Source organism: Oratosquilla oratoria, chromosome 19 (genome assembly GCF_046742065.1).
Source record: "Oratosquilla oratoria isolate Oo_2021 chromosome 19, ASM4674206v1, whole genome shotgun sequence".
NCBI classification, from domain to species: Eukaryota; Metazoa; Arthropoda; class Malacostraca; order Stomatopoda; family Squillidae; genus Oratosquilla; species Oratosquilla oratoria.
Window position 1 is genome coordinate 58506777 of NC_134795.1, and position 26184 is coordinate 58532960.

The 26184-nt window shown below is 45.8% G+C and overlaps 1 protein-coding gene across 1 annotated transcript; it reads right to left on the minus strand.

Annotated features, from left to right (window-relative positions):
• Positions 1–1298: 1298 nt before the first annotated feature.
• Positions 1299–23016, minus strand: LOC143035669 (uncharacterized). Its single transcript, XM_076202535.1, has 8 exons — positions 22874–23016; positions 17942–18053; positions 15651–15954; positions 14441–14526; positions 14002–14108; positions 7590–11860; positions 4468–7507; positions 1299–4143 (listed from the first exon to the last, which is right to left on the minus strand). Exons 1-8 carry the CDS (start codon positions 22910–22912, stop codon positions 1501–1503), a joined length of 10602 nt encoding a protein of 3533 aa, XP_076058650.1. The 5' UTR covers positions 22913–23016; the 3' UTR covers positions 1299–1500.
• Positions 23017–26184: the final 3168 nt, after the last annotated feature.

A 26184-nucleotide genomic window follows, 5' to 3' on the forward strand; every position in this document is an offset into this window, starting at 1 on the left:
GAAAGGCTGTTATACTGTCTCAAGTAATACTGCTTATGCAAGCACTTCTGTCACAAGCTTGAGTGGCTTACTGTTTACATTTCGTCACATCAGCACCTCTATCGATACCCTAGCTTTACAAATATTGGACAGTAATCGAGAATATGCAACTGCAATTTCCTCTCTGCCATTGTTTCAAAACATCTAAGTCATAAAATGAATCCTACCCCTCTATCTACTTACTTTACCTCAATCTACTGGCCTCTTACAGGACCCTTGGAGATGCCCACAGAATTCATGGCAGGGGCATGTTGATTGAACCCGTTGCGAGTTGTTTGGAGGAGTGGGAAATGTGTCTTCATGGTAGCCTGCTCAGAGACTGGCACTGGCATGTACTTACCTAGTATTATATGGGAAAGGGAGCTAGGCTCGTGGTGACCTGTCTTTTAATCTTGCAACATCTAGTTTGTTCTTATTCTTGTATGGTGTTTGCACACACCATGTTTTGTCCAATTTGTTACGTATGTCCACCAGTGTGTGGAAACTTTTTTCAGATCTACAACTATCCTTCGAGTTTTTCATGTCCCTTTATTTTTCTTCTATCCCACTTTAATAAATCTTCTGTTGCTATCAAAATTTTACTAAACTTGCTCAATTTATGAAAACAATGGTAGATTTCATTGACAAAACGAGAGAAAAAAAAGTATGCTTCTTAATAATAATAGATGGCATTTGCCAGGCTGGTTAGTTTCAAAAAGTACAACCCAAATTTTATGTTCTGGTGCCTTCAAAACCTTGTTCAAACGTGTTTTCCACCTATTGGATGTCCCAATTTAACCTATAGCATAATCTAATAGTACTTCAATTGTTGTGGATAAATTTGTCATTTATGTATATATTGGCATTTTGTATATTTGTATTTTATATTGGTATTGTGTAATATTTGCACATAGTTTCATTCATTTGTATGTGGTCTATTCAAACCAAACTTGAGACAAAACATTAGCATAGATACTTAGAACCAGTTTTTTTTTTTTTTTTTTTTTTTTATTCCTGATTACAATTTCACACTGCTAACAGCTCACCGACTGATTAGTGTTTGGATTTCCATTTTGATCACTATTTTGTAATAGATAAGACCCAGAAACAGTGTATTGCCACAAATCACCTTGTTACTCTTCAATACCATAACCCTCTACATTCTTCCCTTGTAAGCACCAGGCGATTTTGTTCAGTCAAGGGGCGACCCATAAACATTTGTGCAACAGAAGAAAAAAGTGAAAGCAGTCAAAATTGCTGTGGAAAATTAAAATCATGGCTGTTAGATACATTTTAATAAAAAATCTGCAAACACTAACAATATACCTAAAACGTTTTCTATAGCTCAACAAATTCAAAGTTATATATACATATTAAAGAAACTTCTCATGCAATTAAAATCTTCCATGCAGCTTTGCAAAATAGATTGAACAACAATAAAACAAGAAAAAATGAATACTGAATCACCCCAACTTCCAAGTGTTACAGCATCGTCATGTAAATTCCCAGGTCCTGAGGGAAATACTCTTGCTTGACAGGTGAGGGACATTTACAGACCATGGTGGTACTCTGTGGGTCATGAGCTTCTCCCTCCTGACTGGCTATGGGCAGCAGCTCATTGGTTGCACTGGGTGTGGGTGTAATGGTTACAGGCATAGCCGTGTTGGTGGTAGTGGTGGCAGGCAGAGTTGTTTTGGTGGTAGTTGTGGTGGTGGTAATGAATTTAGTAATGGTGGCGAGTGGAGGTGCTGTGATGGTGGGGGTTGGATCTGGAGTGGTGGTGGTGGTGAGAGGGGCCGGAGTAGAAATAGCAAGAGGAGCTATTGAGGATATAGTTTCTTTTGGGATGAGAAGACCAGAGGCAGAGTTCAAGGGTTGTAGAATGGATGAAACTACAGTGGAGGAGACCAGAGATGGGGTAGGACTGAGGCTTTCTACAGCACTGGGTAGTACAGTCGAAACAACAATAAGTGTGTAGGTGGTTAAAGTGGCAGAAGTGGTGGGGATAACAGGGGTGCTGGAGGTAACTTTGGAGGAGCCAGGGGTTGTTGTGGTGTTGGAGGCAAGTGTGAAGGCATTTGCAACAACCAGGGAGGTACCGGGAACAAATGAGGTGGTGCCAGGGATTGTGATGTTCGAAAATGCATTAGTGACAGGTATGATTAAGGAACTAGAAACAAACATGGAGGTGCCAGGGACAACTGGGGAGGGGCTGGGGATTGTGATGGAGGTTGGGGTGGGGGTAGTGGCATTAAGAAAGGAGGCTGGAGAAGAGAGTACTGTAGTGACTGGAGTGAACAGTACTGTAGTGTCAGTAGAGAGTACTCCAGAGACAAGAGAGGACAATATTGCTGTATTAGGAGCAAGCAGTGTTGTAGTGGCAAAATTGGAGAAGACTGAAAAGGATGTAACCATTGGGGCAGAGAATGCAGATTCCTTCATGGAATCGAAAGTGGCGAAGACCGTTTCAGTGACTGTGATGGTGAGTACTTCAGACACTGTAGTTGGTGCAGAAACTGTGGTGAAAGAGTAAAAGGAGGAAAGGTTAGCATCGGAGGAAGCTTGGTCCAGTGTGCTGATGACTGATGCAGTTGTGGGATTAAGGGTGGTGGCTGTAGACAAGCCTGGGATATGGACATCTGCCCATGAGAAGTCTGGACTTTGGGTGGTTGTGTTCAAAGAGGAAGTAGGAATTGGGTCAGAGGTAGAGGTCAAGGTGGAGGAGGCAGCAGTCATGGTATTGGAGGCTGCATCTAGCATGTCGGAAGACACTGGATCATATATGGCAGAAGCAGGAACAGGTGTAGTGGTATGGACTGGAGGTGCAGTGGCGTTAGTGCCTGGAGCAGGTGTGGTGGCATTAGTGCTTGGAGCAGGTGTGGTGGCATTAGTGCTTGGAGTAGGTGTGGTGGCATTAGTGCTTGGAGCAGGTGTGGTGGCGTTAGAGGGTTGAGCAGGTGTGGTGGTGTTAGAGGGTTGAGCAGGTGTGGTGGTGTTAGAGGGTTGAGCAGGTGTGGTGGTGTTAGAGGGTTGAGCAGGTGTGGTGGTGTTAGAGGGTGGAGCAGGTGTGGTGGCATTAGTGGGTGGAGCAGGTGTGGTGGCATTAGTGGCTGGAGCAGGTGTGGTGGTGATAGTGGCTGGAGCAGGTGTGGTGGTGATAGTGGCTGGAGCAGGTGTGGTGGTGATAGTGGCTGGAGCAGGTGTGGTGGTGATAGTGGCTGGAGCAGGTGTGGTGGTGATAGTGGCTGGAGCAGGTGTGGTGGTGATAGTGGCTGGAGCAGGTGTGGTGGCATTAGTGCCTGGAGCAGGTGTGGTGGCATTAGTGCCTGGAGCAGGTGTGGTGGCATTAGTGCCTGGAGCAGGTGTGGTGGCATTAGTGCCTGGAGCAGGTGTGGTGGCATTAGTGCCTGGAGCAGGTGTGGTGGCATTAGTGCCTGGAGCAGGTGTGGTGGCATTAGTGCCTGGAGCAGGTGTGGTGGCATTAGTGCCTGGAGCAGGTGTGGTGGCATTAGTGCCTGGAGCAGGTGTGGTGGCATTAGTGCCTGGAGCAGGTGTGGTGGCATTAGTGCCTGGAGCAGGTGTGGTGGCATTAGTGCCTGGAGCAGGTGTGGTGGCATTAGTGCCTGGAGCAGGTGTGGTGGCATTAGTGCCTGGAGCAGGTGTGGTGGCATTAGTGCCTGGAGCAGATGCGGTGGGGTTAGTGGGTGGAGCAGGTGTGGTGGCGTTAGTGGGTGGAGCAGGTGTGGTGGCGTTAGTGGGTGGAGCAGGTGTGGTGGCTGGAGCAGGTGTGGTGGCTGGAGCAGATGCGGTGCCGTTAGTGGGTGGAGCAGGTGTGGTGGCTGGAGCAGATGCGGTGCCGTTAGTGACTGGAGCAGATGTAGTGGTGTTAGTGGCTGGAGCAGGTGTGGTACCAGTTGGGGTGATAGTGGTATGTGGTATGAACCCATCATTCCAGTTGTGCAAAAACAGTACTGCAGATTTTGTGACTTGGTGCAGAACACAAGGTGGGTACCAATGTTTGTACTTCTGTACAACTGCCTCCATTTCTGCCAGATTCCCTGCGGCCATTTGCACAAGTGAGGCAGACTCTTGGACATTGGAGAGCTGCTTCAACCCAAGCAGCATCTGGAAGGGAAGGAGACTCGTTTGGTCACTGAAAGGACTTGTGAAAATTGTGAAATTAGATCAAATTGATCAGACAAGAGTAACTTTTCTAATGTTTGGAACAGTTTGATCACAGAAAATGTACCACTGGTTAGGAAAAATAACATTTTATCTGAAATATATTCAAGAAATGAAACCTATATGTTCAGTAATCAGTGTGTGGATGTGAGTATGTGAGCATGTGTATGTGTGCAAATTTAGATTGTTGTGAGTTTTCAACAGAGCTTTCATTTTAAACTTTAAAGCTAATTTAGTAAATACGGGTACCATAGTTAAAAAACTTACCTGTTCGATCTGAGCGGAGTGAGGGATAACATACTCCGCTGCGACCATCACAGTTATCACCTGCTCCTCTGTGAAGTCTTTGAGATTCCTCAGGCAAAGGAGGCTCTGAAGTAAATGTACCACAAGAAAATTGGAGCTGGCCGGGTTGACCCCGAGCTGAGCTACGAGGTCTTGGAAGGGCTTGAGGTTGCTCTCACTGTAACTGGTCAAAGGACACTTGTCTTCTAGCTGGGCCTCTTTCAATAGGATTCCCGTGATGCCTGCGCGATACAAGGCTAACAGGGCAAGCTCAGCCTTGTTGAGAGAGCAAGGGGAGGTATGGGAACCTTCAAACTTGAAGAAAGACCCACATCGTGACCGAGTTTTGTCACAAGGGTATCCTGCGAAATGCCTCTTTGGAAACCTCGGCACTTTTGAATAACTTGGCCCAGAGGCATGGCATGGTGGAGTGCCAGGTAATGGTGTGGAGTTAGGGAGCGAGTGTGGATCTGGACTGGAGTCCGAGGACTGGGCCGAGCCAGAACTGGAGTCGGAGCCAGGGGACATAGTAGAGCCACATTGAGAATCTAGGAATTGACTGCAGTCAGGGGACATAGTAGAGCCACATTGAGAATCTAGGAATTGACTGCAGTCAGGGGAGGAGTCTTGGACTGGAATAGACTGAGTTTGCAAACAAGGACCTTCACAATTGCCAGTGTCCCAGGAACCGGTAGCTGAGCCAGAACTGGGCCCATTGTTAAATTCATTTACTGGTGGGAAAGGCAAACATGTTGGACCTTTTTCGAGAAAATACTTTGTAATCAACTTGTTTTGGCTCTTTTTGAACTCCAAGTAATTCGACTCTTGTACCTTCATGTAGTTTTCCAAGTACTTTGCTTCTGCTTCCCTGATTAACTTTTTATTTTCCAATGCCTGCTGCCATTTGGCCATTTCTGTTGCCTGCTGTATTTTTAGTTTTTCAAGTTCAAACTGGTTCTGCATTACTTTTGATAAGTTGATGGACTCGAACCATGAGGGGTTAGAAAAATCAGATCCTTCATTAACTGTCGAGTCCATCTCTGGCAATTCAGACTTGCTATGAAGCAGTCTTGGATCTAGAAAACTGGCTAGTGTAGGCTGTGCAGAAGGTGGTGGCTGGAGTTTCTCCTCTTTTTCTGCCGGCTCTTTGGTAATTGCTACGTTTTGGCTTCTAAACATACCAGACCCCCGTGGATTCAACTTGTCCAATTCCTCTAAAGGCCCTGGTCTCCCCCAAGGTACCTCCGATGCAGACTTTGCCATGGTAGGCCACTTAAGAGATTCCTGACTGGTGGTCTCAAACATAGAAATTAGTTGGTCTAGAGAAGCCTTCACTTTAGATGTGGTTTCGTTCAACTCGCCTACGAACTTTGCCACACTACGAATCATTTCTTCATTTTCTGGAGGTGTGCCAGCAGTCTGGGATATACCTTCAGGCCTTGCACCTGACATTTTTGCTTGCAATGCAGCAGAGGAACAGTTAACCCATGTCGGGACAGTTTCAACCTGCACCGAGGAGTTTCCATCAGAGAGATCATGAAGCTCATCATGTCGTGCCATAGCTATTAAATGATAGATATTTGGAGTAGTTTTCTGCTCAACATTAGCCCTAGTGCTTGTCTCTTTCAAGGGATTTGTGGTAAATTCGTGTGCTGCAGTGCTCGTAAAACTGGGTTGTGTTGTAGTGGTCGTAAATTCAGGCTGCCCTGCAGTGCTTGTAAATTCAGGTTCTATAGTGCTCGTAAACTTGGGTTCTGTAGTGCTTGCAAGTTTGGGTTGTTCTGTAGTGCTTGCAAGTTTGGGTTGTTCTGTAGTGCTTGCAAGTTTGGGTTGTTCTGTAGTGCTTGCAAGTTTGGGTTGTTCTGTAGTGCTTGCAAGTTTGGGTTGTTCTGTGCTTGTAAAATCAGGTTGCTCTACAGTGCTTGTAAATTTGGTTTGTGCTGTAGTGTTTTTATCTCCTGTCTCTAAATCAGAACTTTCCACTTCTGTGCTCGATACAAAGTTTTCATATTTTGGCTTCACTGTAGAGCTTGCATCTTCTAGCCCTGTTACACCAATTTCAACTTCACTGGTTATATTGTTTTCACCATGTGATCTTGTTGTAGTACTATCTTGCCCTCTTTCGGTGTTTTCTGCCTCCAAGCCTATTATGGTGCTTCCATCGAGGCCTGTTGTTGTTGTTGTTGTTGTTGTTGTAGTTTCACCTCCCGGGATTGTTGCATTGCCTTCTCCTGGGCCAAATGTAGTGTTTTCACCTGGATCTGTTGCATTGTGTCCACCCAACTCTGTTACAGTGACAACATAAGTCGTTGCACTGTCATCTCTTGGCACTGATGCAGTGCTTTCGTATGACCTTGTTGTCGAGCTTTCTTCACCGGATCCCATGGGAGTCGTACCTCCTGAACCAGCTTCAGTGCTTCCTGCTACAGTGGTTCCACCTCCTCGACTTAAAGTGGTCTCGTACCTTGAACCTATTGCAATACTTTCATATCTTGATCCCGCCGTTGTGTTAAATCCTGACATTGTTGTAGAGCTTCCTTCCTGTGTCACTACTACAAGGTTCCCAACAGCTGGCCTCGTGGTAGGGCTCTCGGACCCTGGCCCCGGCGTAGGCCTCTCGGACCCTGGCCCCGGCGTAGGCCTCTCGGACCCTGGCCCCGGCGTAGGCCTCTCGGACCCTGGCCCCGGCGTAGGCCTCTCGGACCCTGGCCCCGGGGTAGGCCTCTCGGAACCTGGCCCAGGGGTAGGCCTCTCGGAACCTGGCCCAGGGGTAGGCCTCTCGGACCCTGGCCCCAGGGTAGGCCTCTCGGACCCTGGCCTCGTGGTAGGCCTCTCGGACCCTGGCCTCGTGGTAGGCCTCTCGGACCCTGGCCTCGTGGTAGGCCTCTCGGACCCTGGCCTCGTGGTAGGCCTCTCGGACCCTGGCCTCGTGGTAGGCCTCTCGGACCCTGGCCTCGTGGTAGGCCTCTCGGACCCTGGCCTCGTGGTAGGCCTCTCGGACCCTGGCCTCGTGGACCCTGGCCTCGTGGTAGGCCTCTCGGACCCTGTCCTCGTGGTAGGCCTCTCGGACCCTGTCCTCGTGGTAGGCCTCTCGGTCCCTGGACTCGTGGTAGGCCTCTCGGACCCTGGACTCGTGGTAGGCCTCTCGGACCCTGGACTCGTGGTAGGCCTCTCGGACCCTGGACTCGTGGTAGGCCTCTCGGACCCTGGCCTCGTGGTAGGCCTCTCGGACCCTGGCCTCGTGGTAGGCCTCTCGGACCCTGGCCTCGTGGTAGGCCTCTCGGACCCTGGCCTCGTGGTAGGACTCTCGGTCCCTGGCCTCGTGGTAGGACTCTCGGTCCCTGGCCTCGTGGTAGGACTCTCGGTCCCTGGCCTCGTGGTAGGACTCTCGGTCCCTGGCCTCGTGGTAGGACTCTCGGTCCCTGGCCTCGTGGTAGGACTCTCGGTCCCTGGCCTCGTGGTAGGACTCTCGGTCCCTGGCCTCGTGGTAGGACTCTCGGTCCCTGGCCTCGTGGTAGGACTCTCGGTCCCTGGCCTCGTGGTAGGACTCTCGGTCCCTGGGCCTCGTGGTAGGACTCTCGGTCCCTGGCCTCGTGGTAGGACTCTCGGTCCCTGGCCTCGTGGTAGGACTCTCGGTCCCTGGCCTCGTGGTAGGACTCTCGGTCCCTGGCCTCGTGGTAGGACTCTCGGTCCCTGGCCTCGTGGTAGGACTCTCGGTCCCTGGCCTCGTGGTAGGACTCTCGGTCCCTGGCCTCGTGGTAGGACTCTCGGTCCCTGGCCTCGTGGTAGGACTCTCGGTCCCTGGCCTCGTGGTAGGACTCTCGGTCCCTGGCCTCGTGGTAGGACTCTCGGACCCTGGCCTCGCGGTAGGACTCTCGGCCCCTGGCCTCGTGGTAGGACTCTCGGCCCCTGGCCTCGTGGTAGGACTCTCGGCCCCTGGCCTCGTGGTAGGACTCTCGTTCCCTACCCTCGTGGTAGGCCTCTCGGTCCCTACCCTCGTGGTAGGCCTCTCGGTCCCTACCCTCGTGGTAGGCCTCTCGGACCCTGGCCCCAGGGTAGGCCTCTCGGACCCTGGCCCCAGGGTAGGCCTCTCGGACCCTGGCCCCAGGGTAGGCCTCTCGGACCCTGGCCCCAGGGTAGGCCTCTCGGACCCTGGACTCGTGGTAGGCCTCTCGGACCCTGGACTCGTGGTAGGCCTCTCGGACCCTGGACTCGTGGTAGGCCTCTCGGACCCTGGACTCGTGGTAGGCCTCTCGGACCCTGCCCTCGTGGTAGGGCTCTCAGTCCCTGCCCTCGTGGTAGGACTCTCGGTCCCTGGCCTCGTGGTAGGACTCTCGGTCCCTGGCCCCGTGGTAGGCCTCTCGGTCCCTGCCCTCGTGGTAGGGCTCTCGGTCCCTGCCCTCGTGGTAGGGCTCTCGGTCCCTGCCCTCGTGGTAGGGCTCTCGGTCCCTGCCCTCGTGGTAGGGCTCTCGGTCCCTGCCCTCGTGGTAGGGCTCTCGGTCCCTGCCCTCGTGGTAGGGCTCTCGGTCCCTGCCCTCGTGGTAGGGCTCTCGGTCCCTGCCCTCGTGGTAGGGCTCTCGGTCCCTGCCCTCGTGGTAGGGCTCTCGGTCCCTGCCCTCGTGGTAGGGCTCTCGGTCCCTGCCCTCGTGGTAGGGCTCTCGGTCCCTGCCCTCGTGGTAGGGCTCTCGGTCCCTGCCCTCGTGGTAGGGCTCTCGGTCCCTGCCCTCGTGGTAGGGCTCTCGGTCCCTGCCCTCGTGGTAGGGCTCTCGGACCCTGGCCTCGAGGTAGGGCTCTCGGACCCTGGCCTCGAGGTAGGGCTCTCGGACCCTGGCCTCGTGGTAGGGCTCTCGGACCCTGGCCTCGTGGTAGGGCTCTCGGACCCTGGCCTCGTGGTAGGGCTCTCGGACCCTGGCCTCGTGGTAGGGCTCTCGGACCCTGGCCTCGTGGTAGGGCTCTCGGACCCTGGCCTCGTGGTAGGGCTCTCGGACCCTGGCCTCGTGGTAGGGCTCTCGGACCCTGGCCTCGTGGTAGGGCTCTCATTTCCCGGAAATGTTGTAGGGCTGTATTCTTCCATCGCTGTAGTAGGGCTGTCTTCTTCCATCGCTGTAGTAGGGCTGTCTTCTTCCATCGCTGTAGTAGGGCTGTCTTCTTCCATCGCTGTAGTAGGGCTGTCTTCTTCCAGCGCTGTTGTTCGGCTGTCTTCTCCCAGCGCTGTTGTTCGGCTGTCTTCTCCCAGCGCTGTTGTTCGGCTGTCTTCTTCCAGGGCTGTTGTAGTGCTGTCTTCTTCCAGGGCTGTTGTTCGGCTGTCTTCTCCCAGCGCTGTTGTTCGGCTGTCTTCTCCCAGCGCTGTTGTTCGGCTGTCTTCTCCCAGCGCTGTTGTTCGGCTGTCTTCTCCCAGCGCTATTGTAGGGCTGTCTTCTCCCAGCGCTGTTGTAGGGCTGTCTTCTCCCAGCGCTGTTGTAGGGCTGTCTTCTCCCAGCGCTGTTGTAGGGCTGTCTTCTCCCAGCGCTGTTGTAGGGCTGTCTTCTCCCAGCGCTGTTGTAGGGCTGTCTTCTCCCAGCGCTGTTGTAGGGCTGTCTTCTCCCAGCGCTGTTGTAGGGCTGTCTTCTTCCAGCGCTGTTGTAGTGCTGTCTTCTTCTAGGGGTGTTGTAGTGCTGTCTTCTTCCAGGGGTGTTGTAGTGCTATCTTCTTCCAGGGGTGTTGTAGTGCTGTCTTCTCCCAGCGCTGTTGTAAGGCTCTCATTGACCGGCACTGTTGTAAGGCTCTCATTGACCGGCACTGTTGTAAGGCTCTCATTGACCGGCACTGTTGTAAGGCTCTCATTGACCGGCACTGTTGTAAGGCTCTCATTGACCGGCACTGTTGTAAGGCTCTCATTGACCGGCACTGTTGTAAGGCTCTCATTGACCGGCACTGTTGTAAGGCTCTCATTGACCGGCACTGTTGTAAGGCTCTCATTGACCGGCACTGTTGTAAGGCTCTCATTGACCGGCACTGTTGTAAGGCTCTCATTGACCGGCACTGTTGTAAGGCTCTCATTGACCGGCACTGTTGTAAGGCTCTCATTGACCGGCACTGTTGTAAGGCTCTCATTGACCGGCACTGTTGTAAGGCTCTCATTGACCGGCACTGTTGTAAGGCTCTCATTGACCGGCACTGTTGTAAGGCTCTCATTGACCGGCACTGTTGTAAGGCTCTCATTGACCGGCACTGTTGTAAGGCTCTCATTGACCGGCACTGTTGTAAGGCTCTCATTGACCGGCACTGTTGTAAGGCTCTCATTGACCGGCACTGTTGTAAGGCTCTCATTGACCGGCACTGTTGTAAGGCTCTCATTGACCGGCACTGTTGTAAGGCTCTCACTTCCCGTCTCTCCAGGATCTCCTCCTGGCATTGTTGCAGTTTCCTTCTCTTCTAACTCTGCTGTAGGGGTTTCCTTTTGAATTCCTGGTGTAGTGATTTCAGTTCTCGACTCCTTGCCATGAATAGTGACTTCAGGATCTGGTGGACTGCTCGTGGTTACTGTCCTCGATGACGAGATTTCGGTCACGTGCCCTTCCGTCGAAAGATCTCTTGCTACATCTTCTGTTGTAGACTTTGTTTCTGGCTCCATTGTCGTGGTTTCAGTTTCAGTCCCATCTGCTGTGATTTGTGCATGTGACTGCATAGTTACATGTAAGGAATCAAAATTTTCTTTGGTCTCCTTAGGAAAACTATACGGCTCATCGTCAATTTTGTCCTCTATGTAAGCCATATGAGCAATATGTTCCGGAGATTCTAAGTGTTCCATTGCTTTTACATGTTCTTCAGAAGCGAAATGTTGTAATGCAGCTTCAAGTGAAGTGGAGCGTTTGGAGAGGCTGGACACATCATTAGTGCTTGTCCCTCTATGGTGTGATTGAGTTTTACTGGAGTCTATCGCTTCTGAAAGACCCCGTTTCGAAACCTGATGGTCCCCACTGAATAGCATGTTGGAAATCTTGCGATACTGAGAATATACAAGTGCTTTAAACGATGTTGCAACTGAACTTGAATCATCCATCTCCACACCCTTTTTATCCTCCTGTGCCATGTCATCACTCGTCACCCTTAGTTTCTCTAACTCTTCTGAAGGCAACAGATTTCTCTTCCCTTTACCGAGTTCCTCCCAAACTACTTCTTGTAAATAAAATTCATTACCGAAACTCCCGTTTTTGGGCTTCGACATACTGTCACTGTAAACTTTATTCTTTTTGTGTTCTTGGATGACCTTAGGAAGCTCCTCTCTTCTCCTAGAGAGCAAACACTGGCATCCATATTTAACCCAAAGTTCACCAAGGCGAAGCAAGTCTGGGTGAACTGGATCTTCAACGTAAAGTTCCCGTAGAATCCAAGACTGAAAGTACAACAAATTACAAATAAACCCAAGTGTACTCATCAAATTACAAAGAAAAGAAAAAAAAAAAAAATCTGAAGCAATAATTTTGCTACTGGAAAGTAAATGTCTGAACTGGTTTCAAGAACATTGTACAGCTGTGAAGCATGGATAGTGAAGTTAATTGGAATGGTAAAAAATTTGCACATGCTCTGCCAAAGTATGTCGATTTAGGAACAGTAGATGAGAAACGTGATATCAGTTCACAATCTCACTCAAGATTTCCCTCCAACACTATAGCTACCTGACACCAAGCTAATTCCAAATGTCTCTAGCCAGACACTTATGCAATTGCACTCCTACAACAGCAAATTTATTCTAATCAATTTATTCTAATTTAAACACCAGTCTGGTGAGGCACAATCTTACCAGCTATAACCCATTTATTTACTGCCAGCAAGAAAAGTGTTGAAAAAAAAAATACCATGCAAAGGGCAGATGTACTCCTTACAAGTCTATAGCCATACAATTCTGTTATAGGTCACTAATCCATACGTTTGCTGTGCATGGCATCTGCAAGAGTGGGAGACAGGGTATTTGGTTGACAAACATGTTGGTTAAACCCCAAATACCCCATTCACACATCACTTTAAACACGTGTCTGTCGAACCGTTAGACCATGTAAACCCCCTCTAAGTATTGTAATGCCAAAAGTGTGGCAAAGGAGATTGAATACTAACACTTGTTAGTGCTGTGAGGATCTTACAGAGCTGCAGAGTATGGAGTGCTAAGTTCTTTAGGGCCAATCATAGACTTGGTTGCAACAATTAGGCAACGTTCCAGGAGAATCTAGAGATGCAACACTGGGATTCTATCCAAAACACAAATGATGTGCATGCTCTGGAGTGCAAGGTAGTGATCTTCAATCAATTCAAAGTGCACAGCACTCTAGAAGACCCAAGAGAACTCTGAAATCTGCTGAGGAGTGCACTGGAGAATATCCACAGTTGAGGAGCGGTGTAGTGTTGCATGGGACATTAGGGAACAAATAATCATAATGCCAAATTGCCAGGAGACCTTGAGCAACACCAGACTCTTGAATAGAGTTAAGGAGAGCTGTGTCAGGAGAATAGCCAAGATATCAAGGCCCATCTTGATGCAAACTACTTCAGACCTGTTTACCAAGCCTTGAAGAAACTGCTCTAAATCTGTGACTTGGATGAGCACACTGGACAGCTGATGGGCAACCAGTATCAGGTATGGATAGTTGTAGACTTCATTGGATCAAATACTTTGAACAGTTGTACACAACCCATTGCCTTCTTGGGTGGTGTTCAGTTTGACAGTTACCAACCCACCAACGGATGAAACTCCGCCCTCCTTAGGGTCAGTTAGCCATAAGTTGAAAGGTGAAAATGTGGCAGGTAGCTGCAATGTCAGTGAGGAGTTGTTAAAAGACAAAGCTAGCTAACACCTGCAATGTCAGTAAGTTGTTGAAGGGTGGAAAGGCATTTGGCATCTGCACTATCAACGTGGAGGTATTGGAAGCAGGTGGTGGGACCATGATCCATGGGTTACACAAAATATTGCCTCCAGTTTGTCATTCCAGTACCAATGACAGGAAGAGGGGCTGGTTGTCCCTATATGAAAAAGGAGAGGGACCTGCAAAACTGCAACAAAACCCTCTAAAACAGCACAATTAACAAAACGTTCTGAAACGACCTGTTAACAAAGTACTCTGAAACTACTCCATTAACAAACACCCCTAAAATGACCGCACTAAAAAAAACCCTTAAGACCTCACTAACAAGCCCTGAAACAACACCAAGAAAAACCCACCGAAACAACTCAATTAGACAACTTCACTGGAATCTATAAGAATGTCAAACAACCTCATTAGAAAATCCCGACGGAAACAACCCAGCCAGAAAACCCCACAAAGTCCTACCAGAAAACCCTACTAAAACAAGATATTTTCACTGAAACAACTCCATTAGGAAACCTCATTACAAAATTCCCATTGGAAAACTTCCATTAATAAACACCCGCTGAAACAACCAGCACAGTCAAGGCCACTGTGGTAAAACATCACTGATGGAAGGTCAGGAGGGTAAGGTAAAGATTCCAAATTACATTACACAAAGTGAAAATGAATGACAAACCTGAGTACACGTGGATTCCTCATCTTGGCCACAAATGTTATTTGTGCACTGTGATATCACAACTGGCTGTAACCATTCCAATGTCTGGGCCACGTTGTAAGTCGATGCTGTGGGAGGAACAAGAGTAATATATATAGCCTGGAAATTATGTTTTCTTTACTCTATGTCATCGAAGGTCCAATGTACATCCAATTAATTGATCTGAATTTGGCCGAGATTTGCTTCACTAATGCTGCTGAACAGTTTGTTTACAATTCTCCAACATTGTTGAACGAGTTTTTCACATTACTCAGTGGGAGGGCATCCAGGGAGGTAAGGAACCATTCATGGAGGTAAAGTGGCCTTCAATTGAAATAGTGATCAAAGTGAGTGAGGCTGGGAGCATGGGAGAAGGTAGGGATTAAAGGGAACAAAAGAGTTGTGAAGACAATGGGCTTACTGGAATCTGAGAAGACTGTTCTTGGGAGGATGGCATGGCGGGTCACTTGGCAACAGGTAGGAGAGTTCTTGGTGTATCCATGGTTTCTGCCATTTGGGAGATACAGTCATCACAAAAACAACCGCAAGGGTAAATGGTTACAAACTAAGTCCAGTTGAAAAAAATTATATATAGATAATTTGGCAAATCAAAATATTGATAACCCATCTCCAGCCACATATACTCAACAAGATAAGTCATATATTGGTTAAATTAAATCAAGTTAGGTTGAACTAGATCAGGTTGGCCACATGATGGCTACACTGCATTAAATTAAATTGGCTAAATTATGTAACTTTTTTGTTGGCTATGTTATGGTACTTTGTTAGGCTGACTATATTAAGTTTGCTGCATAAAGTTTGTTAGGTTGGCTATGTTATGTATAGTTGCATTACATTATGTTAGGTTGGTTACATTACATTACGTTACATTATGCTCACATGGCCAAGTTATATTACTTTAGTGTTGGCTATGTTATGTTACTTTGTTTGGATGGCTGTTAGGTTTGTTACATTATGTTGGATTAGGTTGACTACATCACATTGTTTTATGTTAGGTTTGAGATGCTTTTTTGGCTATGTTAAGTTGGCAATATCATTTTACTCCGTTTGGTCTTCTATGTTGTTACTACGTTAAATTGATTATATTACTTATGTTGGTTACCTTATGTGTGTTTGGCTACATTACATTAGTTTGGTTTGGATGGGTATACTGGTGGGTTAATTTGGGTTGATAACTGGTAGATTTGGTAGTTAAGTTTGGTTATGTAGGTTAAACAGATTAGGTTATTTGTGTATTATTGTAGGCTTAAATTTTTATCTTCAATGTCTTCCCCACAACAGTGGGCCTTGTTTTCTGAATGCTGGAAAAAACTTTTCCAGCAGCCCTCTGTGCATTAATGGTTTATAGAGTTAAGAAAATGAGAATTATATCAGTAATGATTTAAGAAACTACTGAAAGCTATCAAGGAGAAGCTTTGCAAATAGTAGTGTCACTAAACAACAACTCTGTGTAGTGATTAAAATATGTTGATATATCCCTTATTACGCTTTTACAACTGCAATAATATATAAACTTTGGAGTATATGATATGAACCCAAAACACTCGTATGAACTTATGAAATTGTGGGAGGCAATGAAGCAGAATTAAGCTTTTTCCTACATTACTTACAGTGTGCCAGAAGTTGTAGGTTCTGTCACCATTTGAAGCAGGTCGAGATCAGAAGTGCTGAGGTTTAGGTCAAAGTATGTTGCGTTGGGGCGAACGAGTGGGTCTAGATCAAACTTGGGTGAGAGTCTAAGCCGTTCTGGGGGATGGAACCCAGGGAGAAGGTGGAGCGAAGACTTGGGGACCAATACCACACAGTCGCCTCCATCACCGCCATCATCACCATCCTCAACAACATTGGAAGGAGGACGAGGAAGAGAAGGCTGCGTGGGATGAAAGGGGCTTTTTGGAGCATCGGTGGAAGCCTCTACAAATGGGAAAAGAAATTTATGTTTGAATATTTCGTAATAATGCATTTGCAAATTTTGTTCTCAATTTCGCGTTGACGGAGTTAGTCACTCCATTTTTTGCTTTCAGTTTCATTAATTGGAAGCCCTCAACTCTACATCAGCTGGCAATGGTATTTGGGTCCTCCCATAGATTTATCTGAGAAGGATAACCTTGGCTAATACATCTATGGTGTATTAGGGTGGCACTGTTTCTGTGTTACTGACTGATAGTAGTATGGAAGAATTCATTGGTTGTCAGCTCTTCCTGTATTTGATGGTGGAGGAAATAAAACCAATAGAGAATTCTGTCTCAGTCCGAAGTCAGTTTTTGGTAAAAGGGAGTTTTTTGGACTTGTGTATATACATACATACATATACCAAGGCTTTTCCCCCCTTACTAGGGAGGTAGCCAAAAAGGAAAAGGCATAAAATCATTCCCACCCATTCCATCCCTGAAAACACTCCACACCCCTCCACCCTCCCTCCCATCTAAGCACCTCCTAGATGACGGGTCATCCTTGCCCCCTGTCCACTGCCCTGGGTCAGAAGCAGTGTCACAAGACACAGCACATCCACAGCAAGGCCGCTTCATTAAATCGGCGACCCCCCCTCTCTGTCCCCCCCATATAAAGGAGAGGACAGGGAGAAATCCCTTTGGGCTGCGTCAAAATTTTACTCACACACTATAAACCTTCTCTATATACACAAAACTGGAAGTTTTGTGTATATAGAGAAGGTTTATGGCAGAGTAGACAGGGAGGCATTGTGGGATGTATTCCAGATAATTGAGACAGATGGAAAGCTGTTCAGGGCAGTGAAATGCTTTTGCCAGAGTAAAAGAGCTTGAGTTAGTGTTGGGAACGGTGAGAGTGGTTGTTGAATGTGTATATGGATGGGATGGGACATAAATGCAAAGGTGATAGTAAAAGGAATAGAATGGTCAGTGAGAATAGAGGGAAGTGGGAGGTGAACCAGTTATTGTTTGCAGAGGACACTGATCTTGTGGCTGGGTAAGAGGAGGGTCTTAGGCAGTTAGTGACGGACATTGGTAAGGTATACGAGAAAGTTTAAAGCAATATAAAAGCAAGGTGATGAAGTGTACAAGGGTCAAGTGTGGCAACAAGTTGAAGACAAGAGTGAGGCTAGAAGAGGCGAGCTATTTTAAGTAGTTAGGATCACATGTAGCAGGGAATAGAAGAGTTAGCAGAGGTAAATTGTAGATCGAGGGAAACTAGTAAACGTCTTTGGAGAATGAAAATGTCACAAGACACAGACGTCTGGGGATGGACGACAAGAGAAGACAGTATGATGGGGCAGAGACTTGTAATGCAAGGGGAGCAGAAAGTAGGAATGTAAATGCATTTGAGATAGAAAGGTTTTAGAAGTATAGTGGATGTTATGAGGATAGGAAACTAGATGAGGAGAAAAGTAGAGGTGAACAGGGAGCTGGCATATTGGACTGATTAAAAATACTGGGATGGTTTGGACTCATGCAGGAACAAGTAAAGAAAGACTAACAAGATGTATGTGGAAGATAGAAGTGGACAGTGAATTCGAGGGGAGAATGACATGGACTGATGGAATGAAGGGGGCCTTGGGTGAAAAGGAAACGTCAAGCATAGGAAATGGATGCAAGGGGAGGGTCGGAGTGGGATGGGTGGGGTTTGCAGTGGGATGGATGGAGGGTGGGCGAAATCCTCGACTGGCTACCTTTCTTAAAGTAAAGGGGTGGTAGTGGGGCACAGCTTTGGGTATATATATAGGAAATATATTTTAACCATGAAACCCACGAAATTTGCAGTGCATTTATGACTCGGCTAATGAAGGTAAATCTCTCCAAGTATACGGCAATCATCCCTTATTGTTTGGAGTCCCTTTGAAAACAACTAACATTACACTATATAGGCCTAATTACCAAGACGTTGGTTCGCCTAGAAACCTAGAAGACAGGACTGGAGGACGTACCTTGCTGGTAGAGGAGAGCAAGTGCTGGCCCACAGCATCGAACTGCACTTGTGGTTTGATTGACAGTAGGGCAAGGCAGTGGGCGACTTTCGCATCTTATAGAGGTGTATAACTGCAAAGAAACGTATGTAGTGCAATGTTCAGGCTGGGACACTGTTGGACTTTTTTTTTTTCTTGCACTGTTGAAGCCCTCTGCTATACCCGTTTGCAGGGCTGTGTAAACTTACGTTTAACACAGCACACAGAGATATTGATGCCCAATTGTAGTTTCTCCGACTATGTAATCAAGATCCTCCTAACATGGTGTCCTATTTTAGTGTCATCCACAAAATTACAGAGATCATTAATTCCATAATCCAAGTCTTTTATATACATATTGAACACTAAGAATATAAACACATGATAAAAATTACTGCATATACATAAATTGGTGAAAAGGTAAACCTAAGGGAGGAAGACGGAAGGCAGGAGTGAATTGCGAGGAAAAGAACGATTGGGAGACTTTGGAAGGGGGGGGGGAGAGCGATGAGCGAGGGGTTTCGTCACGAAGTCTTCGTGGTGCGAGAAGGTTCATAGATTTACATGGAGAAATGAACAGCAACCTATTTGTCCTTACAAGGCTGTTCTGGTGCTTTATTATTGATATTTTTTAATCTATCCGGCGAGCCATGGACTTCGGGTGGGGTGAGGGGGAATGGTTTAGGGTGGGAAAGAATGCGTGAGGTGGGTAGGGGCATTCGGAGACTGCGTGGAGGAGGAGGGAGACAGCGTGGGGGGGGGGTAGGGCGGGAGACTGCGCGCGAGATCTTGTTCCCCTCTTCTTACTTGGGAGACGAGGTTCTCAATACCTGGGAGAGTTTCCCCTCGTCCCGTACCGACGGTCTCCTCTCCCATTACATAGGGAATCGCCAAAAGCGCACATCAGCATAATGTAAACAAGTGAATAAATTCAAATAATCGGTATTTTTTTTAAAGTACACTAGAAAATTATGATACATCAGCGAAATATATTTTTTTCTTGATGGAAATCAATACCAGAAAGTTGTAAAGCAATACACTAATGAACGTAGTCGCAGTGGTTGCTTGAGAGGTAATCATTAGGTAAATTTTTAGTTGTGCACACCTAAGCGATATAGCAATAGAAAATTAATTTTATAAATTATAATACATCTACATAAGATGCCATTTTCCTGGTGGAAATCAATAAAAAGTTGTTAAAACAGATTTACTAACGAAGTCGCGGCGGTTGAACGGTACGCCATGTTTGTTTTGATAGATGCCGAGGTCGAAGAAATGAAGGGATGATAAATTCGTTTATTCTAACTTAACCCAAGTACAACCTATATTTAGTAATTCGGTACCTAAAATTTCGAAGATCATCCGGGTCGTCGTCACGGATGTTGACGGCCTAATTATTATTGTACCTCGGGCAATTAAAAGACGACGGCAGAACCCCGTGTTCTCTCAAAGTTCAAGGAAGCCCTATTGTCTTTGTAATAGCGCTTATTAACGTCACCTAGAATTGGAAATCACCCGGTCCACAACGGGAAAGCCATTGTCTAACTGACAGTGACTGGACTGGACAGACGACAGCATGATATCCATACCGTATCCTAGCGGCTTCGTTAATAGATTTGCTTGTTGCATTTTTTTTTTCCACCAAGAAAATCGCATATTACGTTCATGTATTATAATTCACAAAATTGATATCTAATTTTCTAATGCTATATCGCGTAGGTGTGCACAAATGAAATAACCATCTGACAGATGCGGAGATCGAAAAAAATTATAGCTTAATTCGTTTATTCTAACCTAACCAACCAAATCTAACCTAACCTAACCACGTCAACCTAACCTAACCACGTCAACCTAACCTAACCACGTCAACCTAACCTAACCACGTCAACCTAACCTAACCACGTCAACCTAACCTAACCACGTCAACCTAACCTAACCACGTCAACCTAACCTAACCAAGTCAACCTAACCTAACCAAGTCAACCTAACCTAACCAAGTCAACCTAACCTAACCAAGTCAACCTAACCTAACCAAGTCAACCTAACCTAACCAAGTCAACCTAACCTAACCAAGTCAACCTAACCTAACCAAGTCAACCTAACCTAACCAAGTCAACCTAACCTAACCAAGTCAACCTAACCTAACCAAGTCAACCTAACCTAACCAAGTCAACCTAACCTAACCAAGTCAACCTAACCTAACCAAGTCAACCTAACCTAACCAAGTCAACCTAACCTAACCAAGTCAACCTAACCTAACCAAGTCAACCTAACCTAACCAAGTCAACCTAACCTAACCAAGTCAACCTAACCTAACCAAGTCAACCTAACCTAACCTAACCAAGTCAACCTAACCTAACCTAACCAAGTCAACCTAACCTAACCTAACCAAGTCAACCTAACCTAACCTAACCAAGTCAACCTAACCTAACCAAGTCAACCTAACCTAACCAAGTCAACCTAACCTAACCTAACCAAGTCAACCTAACCTAACCAAGTCAACCTAACCTAACCTAACCAAGTCAACCTAACCTAACCTAACCAAGTCAACCTAACCTAACCAAGTCAACCTAACCTAACCTAACCAAGTCAACCTAACCTAACCTAACCAAGTCAACCTAACCAAGTCAACCTAACCAAGTCAACCTAACCTAACCAAGTCAACCTAACCTAACCAAGTCAACCTAACCTAACCAAGTCAACCTAACCTAACCTAACCAAGTCAACCTAACCTAACCAAGTCAACCTAACCTAACCAAGTCAACCTAACCTTACCTAACCAAGCCAAACCTAGCCTTACCTAACCAAGCCAAACCTAGCCTTACCTAACCAAGCCAAACCTAGCCTTACCTAACCAAGCCAAACCTAGCCTTACCTAACCAAGCCAAACCTAGCCTTACCTAACCAAGCCAAACCTAGCCTTACCTAACCAAGCCAAACCTAGCCTTACCTAACCAAGCCAAACCTAGCCTTACCTAACCAAGCCAAACCTAGCCTTACCTAACCAAGCCAAACCTAGCCTTACCTAACCAAGCCAAACCTAGCCTTACCTAACCAAGCCAAACCTAGCCTTACCTAACCAAGCCAAACCTAGCCTTACCTAACCAAGCCAAACCTAGCCTTACCTAACCAAGCCAAACCTAGCCTTACCTAACCAAGCCAAACCTAGCCTTACCAAGCCAAACCTAGCCTTACCTAACCAAGCCAAACCTAGCCTTACCTAACCAAGCCAAACCTAGCCTTACCAAGCCAAACCTAGCCTTACCTAACCAAGCCAAACCTAGCCTTACCTAACCAAGCCAAACCTAGCCTTACCTAACCAAGCCAAACCTAACCAAGCCAAACCAACCTAACCTAACCAAGCCAAACCAACCTAACCTAACCAAGCCAAACCAACCTAACCTAACCAAGCCAACCTAACCTAACCAAGCCAACCTAATCTAACCTAACCTATCCAAGACAAGCCAAACCTATCCAAGACAAGCCAAACCTAACCTAGCCAAACCTAGCCTAGCCTAACCTAACCTAGCCTAACCTAACCAAACCTAACCTAGCCTAACCAAGCCAAACCTAACCTAACCAAGCCAAACCTAACCAAGCCAAACCTAACCTAACCAAGCCAAACCTAACCAAGCCAAACCTAACCTAACCTAACCAAGCCAAACCTAACCTAACCAAGCCAAACCTAACCTAACCAAGCCAAACCTAACCAAGCCAAACCTAACCTAACCAAGCCAAACCTAACCTAACCAAGCCAAACCTAACCTAACCAAGCCAAGCCAAACCAAGCCAAACCTAACCTAACCAAGCCAAACCTAACCTAACCTAACCAAGCCAAACCTAACCAAGCCAAACCTAACCTAACCAAGCCAAACCTAACCTAACCAAGCCAAACCTAACCTAACCAAGCCAAACCTAACCTAACCAAGCCAAACCTAACCTAACCAAGCCAAACCTAACCTAACCAAGCCAAACCTAACCAAGCCAAGCCAAGCCAAACCTAACCAAGCCAAACCTAACCTAACCAAGCCAAACCTAACCTAACCAAGCCAAACCTAACCTAACCAAGCCAAACCTAACCTAACCAAGCCAAACCTAACCTAACCAAGCCAAACCTAACCTAACCAAGCCAAACCTAACCTAACCAAGCCAAACCTAACCTAACCAAGCCAAACCTAACCTAACCAAGCCAACATGACCCAACCAACACAACCTATTTAATATGCATTTAGTAACGCGGTACCTGTAATTCTAGAGGTAATCAGGGTCGTCGTCTTTGACCTCCGAATCTACCAAAACAACGACAGCGTCTCAACGAGTCGCTACGGCTCCATTCGTTTGTGTTGCTCTCAGCAACCTTTTCCGTTATTGATTTCGGCTATGAAAAACTTGTATTACGTTAATGTATTATGATTTACAATAATGCTATATCGCGTAGGTGTGCACTTCTAAAAAGAAATACCGGATTTTTTTTTTTTTTTTCCCAAGGGGGGAAATATGGAATAACCAAGTTGTGAAGTGCAGCAACCCTTGCGCGTAGCAACGGCTTAAACAAATTTATAAAATGCTACTCTCTCTCGTAATGAACCTAGAGATGAATAAATTGTCGTCTTTATACACTGTACATAAAATCAGTATTTGAAGCTTCCTAACCCACAAAACTGTTTTCTCGTGCACGAAAAATATCCGATTTTTTCCTAGAAAAAAAAAACTGCATTTTTTCCAGCAGGATTTGTGTTTTTCCTCGTATACAAAACTACCCCCCAGGAATTGTTTTCTAAGAAGAAATGGGTTGGAGAGTGATTTTTACCCACGATTTTAATGTTACCAAGTTAAAAAGTATTGAGGTTGCTTCCACATTCTTGGCCCCTAGATTACTGAACTATTACGGAAAACATCGCCAATAAAACTTACCAACAGGGTTATCCCACATGCAATATCTTTCCATCTCATGGCGGCTCCTCTGTATGATGTTTCTCTCGCTGTTCTTCGTGGAGCCACTCTCTCCACTATCGTCGATCCTTCCAACTCCACGGTTCCTCGCTCTGGCGCCACCAACTACCTACTAGCCGAACCCGTTTTCTAAAACAAGAGACTTGGTTCCATGGACCCTATCAAGGAAAACATGAAGGCTCACCCTCCAGGCTGTAATCACTGCGTTGAGGCGTGCACTCAACAGATGGCTCTGGTGTAGGACACCCTGGTTGTTCCAGTCTGGGACCAACTTTCGATGGAATACTCCATAATCGCAGACATTATGCCTATTTCAGCATTCAGAATAGAACTTCACCTTTATTTGCGGGAAAATATGTGCACGCATACACATATGCATGTAAAACACAAATGCACAGACATGCAAGTACTCATGCACGCTGGTTAATACATGGACTTTAAGTTCTTATTTGGGAGAATAATAGCTGCTAATGACGAATCCAGTACGTGAATCAAGACCTTGGTGAATCCCATGCATATGTACATAAAAACGAGTCATACAGACAGGGCAGTTGCCATTTTGGTAAAACCATTTTTTAGAAGCATAATCAATCATCATTTGGGTGAATACGCCAAGGTGGGGTGGGGTTGGGGGGATTGGGGAGATTGTCACTTTGCTCATACACCGGCGCCTTCCTCTAGCAAACCCCCATGCAGCCATCTTTCCTGTTGCAAATAGCATTCAACAGGATCGGTCGACTTGTTAGACCCGTAAGTTTTGTGAGCGTTCCATTGGTCTTTTTCGGCGAGAATTTTGTCTCTTGAGGAGATCGCCCTGTGAGCTGGATTAACTTGACGAAGTCATTATAACCCATGATTCTCCAAAGGAACTTTATATCAAAGACGTTGCATGTATAGTTCCACTATACAAGGGGAAAGGGGATAAATATGAATGTAGTACTTTTAGAGGGATAAGTCTGTTTAGCGTAGTTAGATGAGTGTATATGAGGCTGCTAACTGGAAGAATTAGGACAGGAACAGAAATAATAATTGTGGAAGAGCAATGTGGGTTTAGAAAGGAGGGTACGTAGATTTTTTCAGTGAGACGTGTATGCAATGAAATTTCTGACAACAGGTACGGATACCTTGTGGGCTTTCATGGATTTGGTGAAGGCATATGCCAGGTTAAGCAACGAGGTATTACGGGACATGATGCGGGTGCATGGATAAAGGGAAGACTGTTGAAGGCGTTTTTTTCTACGTGTGTGGTAGAGTTTGAGAGAGGGTAGGCGATAGAGTAAGTGATTTGAGGTGAAGGTGGAATTGCACCAGGGTTGTGTTATGTGATCATGGTTAGTCGACGTGTATATGAATGGGGTGGCGAGGAAGGTAAAGGGTAGACAGGGGTTTGGAATTAATAAGTGACAGTGGAAGGGTGTGGCAGGTAAGTCAGTTGTTGTTTGCGGATGACATTGTGTTTAAAGCCGATTCGGAGAATAGACTGACGCAATTTGTGGCAAAATTTGGGATGGTTTGAGTAAAAAGGAAGCTGGAAATAAATGTGGGCAAAAGTAAGGTGATGAGATGTACAATGGGTGACAGTAGCGGTAGATGGAAGGTAAGAGTATGCATGAAGTGAAACCATCAACATAAGTGAAAAAGACATTATATTTTGTATCATATCGAATACTGTAGAATATATAAATACTATATAAGAAGTACAATGCTTTATTGATAAGAAATTGTTTACATGAGAACGCAACAAATTATTTCATTCATAATCATATAGCAATTTCCACGTATATATGATATCTTCGTCGTAACTGATATACTGGTCTAGGGGTTGCATGAAAGTTTATAAATCAAAGGCACTAGATTAGGGTTGCCAACCGTCTTTTATTTCAAAGGACAGTCCTTTATTCAGATTTATTTGTCCTTGTCCTTTATTGAGATTTGAAATGACACTATTTGTCCTTTATTTTGAAATCGTTTTGACTGGTGGTTCAATATCTTGCTCTCAAGATGTGATTGCAAAAGGGTTTACTTCATGTAAGAGTGCAAACTCTGTCAACTCTGCAGTCTGCACAATATCAGAAGCACAGAGCGGCAGACCGCAGACCAGGGTGTAAAATTAGTCTCATTTTATGTATAACTTAATTCTCCATTAAAAAAGGCACTCATTTTGGGAAAACCAGAAAATCTTAAACTATGTTACTAAATATGAGAATCACCACCAATAAGAAAAAAATAGAGAAAGAAAGGTGCTATTGGACGTTTGGAAAGGCAATACCTCCGCCTATCAAATGAACTTAGACTCACGAAGAACCAAAACAAATGTGGCGTATTATACAAGGTAGTGGTGAGACGTTTCACAAAATCGAGCCGTAATTTGTTATAAATACCAGAAGAACAGTGAAATCTGTGTGAGAAAACTTGTAATAGTAGTGCCAGTATTTCATTTTATCATCAGATAGAAATATTAATTGGAAGTGTGTTTTCGAGACATGATAATTTTTACATTGTTACAAGATTGTACTGATTAAGCCCAACTTTTCAAGTGCTAGCATTTCGATTTCGGTTCACATTTCAAGTTATGCGCCTTTTAGATACATGCTTGTTGGGCCATATAGTATCTTTTTGCTTAATATTCTCATGGTTGGTGAAAAATTATAATTAGTAATTATTATTTTCAAATTCGATACTAGTGACATCATCACGAGCCTGTGAGGCCCAGTGTTTGTTGCTCGTTCAGGTGGATGCTAGTTCTCTTGTACCGCAGCACCCCCTATCAAATGGCTAAGAACTAGGCTAGAGAATATTTCTTTAAGTATGTTAATTTCAGGAGTTTGAAGTTATAAGAAATTCTGGGCTTAATGCGCTAGTATAATTTGCTTTTTCAGAAGCTAAATAGACCTACCATAACCTAAGCCATATTCACACATTATTTGAAATATCTTCCAACGGTGTCTGTGCGAATGAGCGGATATGATCGATCATTGACCTTTTCTTGATCTGGTTGAAGTGCATGCATTGACTCTAGACCTTGTTTTGCAACATGTATTTTATTTCAATGCTAAATCAATTATTTCCTTTCACGGGACCTTGATGGGACCTTCAATCTATAAGAAGAGATTGTGCTCATATAATAAAAAATGGGTATAAATGGTTGGCAGCAACTAATAATCCACAAGAGGCAAAGTGCATTATTTGTAATAGTACCTTTAAATTTTGCTATATGGATGTTGTAGCTATCAAAGAACATAAAACTTCTGATAGTCATAAAAGTAACTGCA